An 11,168-nucleotide genomic window follows, 5' to 3' on the forward strand; every position below is an offset into this window, starting at 1 on the left:
CAGCGGTTATGAAAGACAGAAAGTGATGAGAGTAGTTTTGGATGGAGGACAAAAGGGACTGGTGGAAAGATTGGTGCTCTTACCATGGCGCCCCGTATATCCTGAATCCCTTTATGGTAACGTCCGAGTCCTGCAGGTACACACAGTTTGTGAGGAGCGTCTGGACATTGTCAAAGTCCTCTGGTTTGAGTTTGGACACTGAGGGGAATCGGTAGTAATCCTGCTTGACCAGCTCGGCCATAAAGTCCTTATCAAAGGTCAGCTCGTGGTTCCCGGCGATCACCACCTTAAACTCATACGGGAGGCCACCTAGAAGAGACGAGAGGAGAGGGAGAGGGTGGTGAGCTGGAGCCCTGCATCCACATATGCATCCACATGTTGAGCTCTAGAGTGTAGCACTTTCTTCTCATACTAGAATATTGTCCTCTCTGACATTTTGTAATATCTCTGACCTGAAACAAACCATCTGCTTTAAATGTGAATGTATAGCATATCAGGAAATATTGCTCCCCCAATATGTAGCTGATAATGACAATTCATTTTTGTGCAAAAGCTGACTTGACTGAGGTGACGGCGGAAGATAGAACTGATCCGAGGACGTTGCAGTTACATGGTATGAGTCTGGTTCCATCCTGCATACCGGGATGCCCAGTATAACAATGTTTGTCAACACATTTATTTATACAACACAAATATTAACACCCCACCCCCCAAAAAATGTAATTATTTCAAAGTTAGTCAGTTGCTGAAACCGTTTAGTCATCACTAAAAAGGCTCCCATCAACTCAGTTCTTACATTTGAGCTACATTTTTATAAACCAGATTACATCTGCAGTATCAAAGATGCACAAACCAACATAGGTCATGACGAATAAGCCGTTTTTCTGTAGCTGTGATCTAAAGAAAGTTTCTTACATCAGTGCTGAAAAATGCTCAATAAGTCAGTGTTTGATCAATAAATTATCAAACCGATTTGTTCACCAGTTCTGCACAGATCTTGCCCACAGGTTTTAGTATCCTGTGTCCTCTACTTCGGTTCCAGCTCCCTGATAGGCCTGTATTACCTTTTTATTATTATTACCCCCACCAAGGAATTTATGTTTTCAGTTTGGTTTGTTTTGTCTGTCAGCACGTTTACGGAAAAACTACTGGGCCGATTTTTATGAAATTTGGTGGAAGGGTGTAGCATGGGCCAAGGAAGAACCCACTCAATGTTGGAGCAGATCCGAATCGCGGGGCAGATACACACATTATTCTTCTCTTTCGTTAGCACTGTGAGATAGGACATGTGGCAGAGGTCTGCGCTCTCTGAGTGCTATTCAACTTGCGATATGAAATTACAGGAAACCTAAGCATCAAGTTCATTCATACTGAAAGTTTTCAATTGGTTTTTAAATTAAAAAAAATTGGATAAATAAAGATTTAGAACAACTCTTAACTCAACGGTGATTTTACATTCCTGAAAAATTCAGGCGTATTCTTGCAAATGTTTGACTTAGCCCAAAAAACAAAATTGTTGCTTGATAAAATTATTTCTGATCTATATTTGTACATATTTTACTACAGGTCAGCAAATCAGCAAAGGATATTAGTGATATTTTATGGGCCGGCCAATACATCGGGCCGGTATTTGCGTTTTTACGTGTATCGGCATTGGCCGATACGCGGCTGCTGGGTTTGCCGTTTTTTCCCAGCATTATTTACAGACGGGCGTCCACAGGGAGCTGTGTTGCTGGAGACGCTGCAGTTCACGTGCAGACCGTGCACTGCCCCTCCCCCACTAGCAGAGTGCTGGTGCTGGAAGCCTGGCAGGCTTAATCTTAAATTCTTAAGTCTTAAATTACAAATCAAGCACTTTATTTCAATGGCTACTTTTCAGGTTTATGGTTTTCTTAAATTGAAATGTGTTGACAAAGGACATTTTGGGATGACCTGATTATATCCGTCTTATAATATGTCAGCAAGCAATGCATCATCAAGGCTGTGTTGTAGATGTTTTACCCTTGCACAGTTAACCATATGCAGTGCACACATCCATATGATGCACATTGCACACGTAATTTGGGTGATATGAATGTAAGATGATTACAGAAGTGACACATGTTTTTGTTTATTATTTTTAAAGAAATGGCAGAGCAGATTCTGGAAACAAATCCAGTGTGGCAGGGTTTACAATTTTATGATGTAAATTGAGGGAGCAAAAGCAGTATCGGCTTCAAATATCAGCTCAAGAAAATCGGCAGCCCGTATCGGTCATTGGCAAAGGCTGATTGAAGAAAACAGAAAAAAATCGTTATCGGCACTAAAAAAATCCATATCGGTCAATCCCTAAAGGATATTATTGAGTATCGGCTACGTATTTGTTTCTAAATTAACAAAAAGTACAACAAATTCTTATGATTTCATTACACTGCAAAGAATTCTTTACAAACAATACCAAAACTAATTTACTAAACAAATTCTTCTACATGTTGCACATTTTGTCCAGATCGTACAGCTCTGTTCTCAAGGCAGAGAAGTATTTCATAAAGTCACAAAGGGATTGTACTTTCCACCTGGTTGTCCTAATATTTTGTACATGGAGCATACATTCCCCCTGTATACCTAACTCACAGCACCGATCAGGCCTGGAAAGAAACGTCAGATAAGCAAAGGGGGGAAACAGTCCGAGAGGTTACAACCACAGCTGACGGCTCTGCTTGACCCCAGCAGACCACCGTCCATCTCTGCAGACACCGGGCAGCTGGAAAAAGCATGAACCTGAACTAAATAGAGAAGAACATCTAATACAATTCTCATCCCCTCATCTTTCAACTTCTGCTGTGGCCTTTTCGCTCTCCTCTTTCAGGGTGATTTGTCCCGGTTCCCCTTCGCCATCAAGAAACTGACTTACTACTTTATTCCAGCAGATTGAGCACTCAACGAAAAGCTCTGGCCTTCATCACCCCTCCATTCTCTCTCTATATTTCTCTTTTTCCTCTCTTTCATTCTGGTGTTTTAGGCGTCCTGTTGATTTTGTTACTTTCTGTCTTTTGCCTGCTCTGCACAGTAGGTTCTGCATCGACTAATCTGCAGGCTAATTTATGTGTAGAGTTAACCAGCAGCAACCCCCAACCCAGGCGATATAATATATAATAAAGGCTGCTACTAACGATTAACCTGCCCATTATTCTCTTGATTAATCTATTAATTATTTGGTGTATAAAATCTCAGAAAAAACGTTTGTCTCAGTTTTCTATAGCCTAAAGTGTTGACGGCTCGTTTTGTCAGACCAACCCAAATATCTTTAGTTCACTATTAAATGATACAAAGAAAAGCAACAAATCCTCACAAGTTAGAAGCCGGACCTTGGTAATGATTGCAATTTTTGCTAGAGAAAAATGACTTGTATGATTAATTCATTATTAATCCGTTGTGGGTTCAAATTCAGCAGCGGCACTTTAGAAGTGTGGCATTGACATGAGTGATGGCTCAGTGCTGTGCTAATGATTTCATGCTGATTGCTAAAGTACATACTGTCATATCAGTGATTCCTCTATGTTGATATTACACATATCCTGCTTTTTGGCAGCTATATTTCAACATTTAGCAGATTTTACAGGAACACATTTATTGACAAAAACTGTGCAAAAGTCAAATGCTTTACGTACACTGCATAATTATTGCACATATTTACAGGCAAGATTCATGCATCCACCAACAACATGGAGTTTGACTGGCAGGAACGTATTCGGCTTATCAACACTAGCCCTCTTTACGGGAAGTGCTTTTGTCCGTTTTGCGCCTCTGCTCCCTACTGCTCTGACCAGTGATAGCAGAAGGCTTTGATGCATTCCAAGAGGGCAAATTGAATAAAATGTTGAATAAAAATGCTTTTGCCTCATGACAGTACGTGAAGGAAAAGATGTAAACGCACTGCTCAATGCAGCATTCAAGCTCACAATTGGAAATAAAGATAATAGAAACTGAATAGAATAGAAATTCAAACAGGATACGCTGGCTCAATGCATAATAAAAATTTCACTGCATCTGTGTGTCAGAGAGAGAGAAAGTGTGTTCTTTAATGCTGAAAATGAAAGAATCATGGTTACCCGGTTTACAGGTTTCATTCCCCCTCCTCTAAATTAGCTCTTGACGCGTCTCAGGATCATAAATTCCAGTCTAACCTTATATGAGAGAGCAGTCTCTCGGCGCACGCACGCACACACACGCGCACGCACGCACGCGCATGCACACACACGCACACGCACACACACACACACACACACACACACACACACACACACACACACACACACACACACACACACACACACACACACACACACACACACACACACACACAAAACATAATTACCATCAAACAACTCTACAGTATCTCCATTACTCTACTGGGAATTTCTACTGCTTTTTATTGCCACTGTGATCCATCTTAGAGGGCTGGTGGAGTGACACACCTAAATTCGTTTTTTTTTATACTTCGCCCACAAACGGGTATGAAAATTAAAAACAGAACAAAAAAACTCTGAAGAACTACATGTGTAGACAATGCTTTACCTCTCAAAAAGGCAGATTTATAAAAAATCTAAAAAACATTTAAACAAGAAAGTGTTTACACCGTGCAATACTTAAAATACACTCCAACCATCCCTCTGACATCCCTTCAATTAAAAGATGAATATCTAAGAAAATTAAAGTGAATCCTTCAGGAAATATGATAGAACCAAATCAACATGTTTTCCAATTGGTGCCAATGCCACGGTTTTAAAACCACACACACGCGCGCAGGAAGTGAACAAAACCTTCCTTTTTCATAGTTCTCATTGTTGAACACAACACATACAGCAGACGAAGGAAGAACACTGCTCAGTTTACAGACGCTTTAAATCTACAACCTCATCCAGCCCAGAGTTTAGAATCTCTTTGGATGTTGTTGAGTATTCGTTTTAGTTTTATCAATTCTGACTGGAATTCCAAATGTAATAGTCTTTACCTGTACTTTAGTTGTAATTTTTTCTACTCGAGAGAGAGAGTTCCGAGAGGTGTGATCTCCACACGCACAAAACAGCCATGGTGCTCCCAAATACACTGAGCCATTTTCCACTTTGCCCTGCATCGATCCCCAATTATGGCCAATATCGTGTTTTTTACTGAGGCTTAACAAAGCACACACCCAGAGTATGTGTTGATGAATGGAGGAGTTTGATAGAAAAACTGAGAAAATCAGTGTGTATGTGTTTGTGTGTTCAACCTTTGTGTGTGTGTGTGTGTGTGTGTGTGTGTGTGTGTGTGTGTGTGTGTGTGTGTGTGTGTGTGTGTTTCAGGAGAATTAGGGCACAGCACCTGGCAGTGGGAGTCAGCCTGGTAAAGTGGGTGCACTACTGTGGCTGTCCAACTACAAATCACATTCACAATTCATAAAACCGAAAATGAAAATTTAAAAAAAAGGTTGACAGTATGTTTAACATGGTTTAAAGAGGATGTTGACTTCTGGGTATCAATACACTCCCTGGTAGCTAGTATCCAAATCTCCTAATCTCCAAATATGGTGTCAATGGTGATCAAGTTTTTAAACAAAACGTTTTTTCTGTCTGTTATATGCCTTCCATTCACATCGAGCAGGAATTTTGGATCACTGAACTTTTGAAAACGCACTCCAGAGTGGATAAATATGAAAACAAAAAGATTGCAGTTGTAGCGACCAACCGCATGAGGAGGAAGAGATTCAGCCATTTCACAATGTGGACTGTACAACCACCCCTAAAACACTATGTGTGAATGGAACCTTTGCGGTCATATAAATGGTGTTTTTAGATGTATCTGCATTAGTGTGAACCCAGCCTCGAGTTTACATACAGCAAAGAAGTGAAAGATCAGGAGGCGGCGAGTTAGGATTGAGATGGAAGCTATGTTTTAGGTAAATACTGTTGAAAATATGAACATGCAGAGCATACTGACGAACAGTAGAGAAGTGGATTATGCTGCAGGAGTGGTTTGAGAAGTCTCTACAGACGCCTGAATTTCTTTTTTGCTGTGAAAACTGGGTCAATGTTGGAATCCGCTGTAACTGCTGTGAATCCAGGCTGACTGCAGCCGCTGTCGTCTTTGGAGAGGCCAAACTTTGACAGCTACCTTTCAACTCTACAGGGGGTGAGTGTCTGATACTCTAAACATACATTTGGAGAGCAGCGCCACTTTAAGCTAAGGGGTTGTATTCACTCGGTTATTGTAATTATTCACCGTCTAGTTTAAGAAAGTGAACTTCATGGTTAAATGAGAAACATTTCCACTAGAAATGTATACTTCCCTTGCAGCAGAAAAAGCATGTTATGAGTCGATAACTGAACCTGGATTTAGAGGTAAACATGCACTTCCCGCTATGCTTTTTCAACATCAAACCACTTCCTGCTTCTTGGTGCATCTCACCCTCTTTTCCACTTTTTTGTGCACAGGCGAAAAGCGAAAGCTACTAGCGAAAAGTGAGGTGGTGTGTCCAGACAGAACACAAAGTCTAATTACCCCTTGGCCACTGGATTTTTTGGGATGTGTATTCTCCCCCTAACAGCCAATGGGACACATTAGGTGTAACTAGCTAGCATAATTTTGCGTCAGGAGGGTGTCTGTGTGTATTTGCGTGTCTGACTGATTTAAAAACTCACGAGGAACTCCAGGGGCACGTTCAATGTGAAAACTGTATGCACCATATTGCTATGGCTTCCGGGTTGAGCGACGTTTCCTCAAAACGGTGCGCAACAGGCTCTGAGGTACATTTTCCCTTGTTTGGTGGGTGTGTCAGAGGGGTTGGCGCTTGCTTACACAAAAAACACACAGCCATTTTAAGGTTAAATAAATGCTTGGCTACGTTTTGTCGGGGCTAAATGCACACCAGTTCTTATGGTAATTTCCTTCAGTGTCTCTCCTTTTTACTCTCGTCTCTGTAGGTTTATAGAGTCAAGGCTTCGGGAGGCACACACATTACCCTCAAATTTAAACACACATCTTTACCTTGATTCGTGGCAAAGTTGTCTACTTGTGTCTTTCCATTAGCCTGGGTAAACCCTGACGAACTTCCGGCAAATTTGAGATTTGCTCTGCAGGTCAGTCTGGCGAAGAGCCCATTCAAACCCATTTCCAATGTCCTCAAAATTGAGGCACCAATCACAACCGCTGAGGCGGGCTTTACACCAATCCCGACCGTTGAGGCGGGCTTTTACGCGACGAGGATAGCGCAGCAACAGCGAGCAGCTTTTTGTTTACATTCAACATGAGCGCCGCGGAACCGAGCGCCGCAGGTCAGTCTGATATATGGTGATTTCATGGCGGTCAACGTTACAATTAACTGACAACATAAGTTAGAGTACAGTTACAGTTCTCAAGGACACAGCACACACGGACAGAGACAGTTTCGTTTTCCGTTCGCTCAACTTGTGTGGCGGCATCTCGCAGTGCTCGGTGTGAAGCGGCGGTCCCGCGCTTATTCTTGCACATGTAGGGAACCTGGTGAATTAACCTGCCACATGTCAGCTGTTTGGAGCATATCTTTCAGCGTGTGTGCAGAAGATAACAAGTTTGCAATATGCAACACCTGCAAGGAGACAGTAGGGCGTGGACTTCTTATAACCGTCTATGGGCGGGAGGGACGACACCAAAAACCACAATCACACATTTTTTAGTTGAGATATATTCATGCAAAAGCGTCACCTGGGTCGTTGGTCTGATTGGTTGAAGGACTATCCAATGGCGCCCAGAGGCATTTGAGTGGCGTCCGTTGGTGACGCCCCTTTGGAAATGAACTGTCAATGAACCTTTCCCAGACCCACTCTGAGTTACAACTGAGAAGGGTCTGGTGTCAACCAGGCTATCTTTCCATGGTACTTATACATACTATATACAATCGCGATGCCTCTATAATATGCTTTGCGTTCAGTATGTTAGACGTTGTACTGTTACCGTTAAATTTCAGGAGGTTGTTTAATCTCACCTGCTGAGGGCTAATTAACAGGCAAACTCAAACGATTGAAATATAGACAAAAGAATAAAAATGTCTTAAAACGTTACAGGCAAGTGTGGTGGGTGGCATCTATTGATTTATGCACTTGGTGAGAGGGAATGTCAGACAATATGTGTGTGTTTTTTTTTTTGTGTGTGTGAAACATGACTATATTAGAGAGACAAATATGCTTCAGGTCCCGTCTGGAGGGGCTAGAGATGAAACACTTGCTGCTGGAGAACACACACACACACACACACACACACACACACACACACACACACACACACACACACACACACACACACACACACACACACACACACACACACACACACACACACACACACACACACACACACACACACACACACACACACACACACACACACACACACACACACACACACACACAGAGAGAGCCAGAGGGCGAGGTCAAAGGTTAACTGACCCAGGGTGTTAGGTCAGAAGGGTTAAACTGGCAGTTGTGGGATCAACACGGATGGGAGGGGGGGGAGTCACTGTGTGGTCCAGTTACTGGTTATGCGTGCAACATGTCTCGTGCCTTTGCCCGTCCCCCTGCTCACGAGAGAGCTTGTGCTTGGTCAGCTTTGTGCGAGTGTGAAAACCAATGCGCGCGTCCGAATGCGTGTCTTAAGCAGCTTAATACCTAGCCAGTCGTTGAACTTCTTAACCTCGGAGGGCAGGCCCAGCTCGGTGAAGTCACCCATGTGCAGCAGCACGTCGCCGTAGGGCATCTGGATGCCGTCTGTACGCGAGTGTGTGTCGGACACACACACAAACCTGGTGTGTCCTGCTGGCTTGGGAGTGTCATAAGGAATGGGGTCCACCCTGAAAAGACAGAGACAGAAAGAAAGAGAGCTGTGAACATTTACCTCACTAATGATATAGTAACCAAAGTATTCTGTTATTCATTAGATGTGGATCCTCAATTCTGATATTTATTTTGATTAATTATAATCTGGGGTTGACAGTGTCATGTCACTCTTATGTAGATACCTTCAAGTAAAGTGTTACCAAAATTTATAGCATTTATATCTATAGCACCAGAGCAGTAACTTTCTATCTTAAAGGTCATTTCTTACCCGTCAAATGACACAGTCAACAGTCAAGTATGTCTGATTCCATGTTATTCTAACCAACAAAAAGACCAAACTCAACCGATTTTGCAAACAATTACATTTTCCACTTATTTTTGAGACATCTGCCTTTGGTTTTATTTCGTAATTTTGCACATTATTCTCTGTAAAAAGGAGCTGCAATCCAAATAATGTGCCCTTTTTCCTCTTTGTGATATTTAAAAAAAAAAAAAAAAAAAGAAGTGTGCACAATCCAGAAAGCATATTTTTAGGAAATGTATGCTAATTTCACACCAGAAAGCAGAAGGGGCACAATTGAAAACCAGAACCTTAAAATGATAATTTGTTGTGCAAAATAAATTACATGGTCCACAGAATAATGCATGCAGCAGAGCAAAATGCATCTCAAAGAAAAGAGGAGACATTACAACGGTAACAAATGTGTAGTTTGGGCTGAAAAGGAACCAGTGATGGGTTGATTTGTGCACACAAGGAGGGCAATGGCAGTTTTGTGGCCACAGATTGGCTAAAGAGACGGTGAATTAAGGCTTGCCATGTCCTCTCTATCCATTATCTAAAGAAAAAACACTTAGACCCAAGTCTGGCTGAAAAAAAAAAGCCTTTTAATCAGCCTTTATGTTGGATGTAAGCACGTCTGTTAAAAAGGAAGAAAAACCTGTACTTTTTTCTGACTGAAAGGAAAGAAGGAAAAAAAAAATCATCTTGTCTGTAATTGAAGTCTACAATGTGCAATCCTCCAACACTCTGCCACTAGACCATTATTTCATTAGAAGGGATGTCACTCTGTCGAAAACATCAGACACATAATCAACGCTGCAATCCACACACACACACACACACACACACACACACACACACACACACACACACACACACACACACACACACACACACACACACACACACACACACACACACACACACACACACACACACACACACACACACACACACACACACACACACACGGCATGAAAACAAGATGAAATCAAAAGGTTTCAGACTGAAGAAGTCGTCATTGATAGAGACGGAGAAAATAGGCACATTGGCACAAAAGAAAATCTTATTGGGGGGCCAACATTGCATTTGAGAAGTCTCATTTGGGAAGCAATTTTCACGTTTTCCCATTTCTGTGTGCATGTGGAGAAGAATATTACGTATCGAAAAAGGTTCACAAACAGCCTGCAATCTGTTGTTGTTCTTAAGTTCTGGAGACTGAAGGGATAGCAAATGATTCTAAATTACTTTCATCAAAACCATTTATTCTGCCTTGTATTGATAATGTTTTTCCATTAATTAATTTAAGTTTTTTTTTATTAATTAGTCACCCATTTGTATTTGTATTGTGATCGAAATTGATTAGAAATCTGTTTGACAAAAAATAACTAGGAAATAAAACTACAAAATAAAAATTGCTGTTCTTCACATTGCAAAAAAACATGTAAATTCAATGTTGCAACAAATCAGGCAAACTCACAGACTGACCAAGACACCAAACAACCAGAAATATTAAAGGGTAGATTAAAGTCGATAGCTCCATAGTCACAGCATAGCAAAATTAAGTTGCTGTCGTCTCACTGTATATGCCACCATATCGCACAACTCTTGTCTGTTGCCACTGTCGTCAGTCTAACCACCATTTGTAATCACCATCTGTGATCAGTGGCCACTTTTGCCGCAACACAATGGCTCTCATCCAGCGACATATATGTGCAATTGCAAAATCTTGGTAGATTATTTGCAAATGTTATATGTCTACAGTTTATCTTGCAATCATTTCAAGATAAAATCATTGCTGCCGTGATAACTTTCAAGTAAATGTATTATCTGCTGTGCAGCGTTTTTCCGTCTAATAACCCAAACTCATGGATCTGTAACTCAAACTGGACGTCCTGCATCACATCTTACCATTTTACCAGAATCTAGAATTAAGTCTGCAACTTGCATTTTTTCGTTTGAAGCCTGAAATCAGTTAGTAATCGGTATTGGTCCTGTCTTGGGGTGGGACAAAATATCAATATGGCAATAGATTGTTGTCCTTGCGATACAATAATCGA

The 11,168-nt window shown here is 41.4% G+C and overlaps 1 protein-coding gene across 3 annotated transcripts in view; it reads right to left on the minus strand.

Annotated features, from left to right (window-relative positions):
• Positions 1–11,168, minus strand: part of mpped2a (metallophosphoesterase domain containing 2a) — a 72,641-nt gene that overhangs the window by 38,388 nt on the left and 23,085 nt on the right. For all 3 annotated transcript variants that reach the window (XM_039795871.1, XM_039795873.1, XM_039795872.1), the window contains exons 3-4: positions 8,661–8,842; positions 84–309 (exon numbers count right to left, since the gene is read on the minus strand). In XM_039795871.1, the coding sequence (XP_039651805.1) occupies positions 84–309; positions 8,661–8,842 (408 nt within the window). The remainder of the gene's footprint in view (positions 1–83; positions 310–8,660; positions 8,843–11,168) is intronic.

The sequence above is a fragment of the Perca fluviatilis genome, chromosome 3, assembly GCF_010015445.1.
Source record: "Perca fluviatilis chromosome 3, GENO_Pfluv_1.0, whole genome shotgun sequence".
Taxonomy (NCBI): domain Eukaryota; kingdom Metazoa; phylum Chordata; class Actinopteri; order Perciformes; family Percidae; genus Perca; species Perca fluviatilis.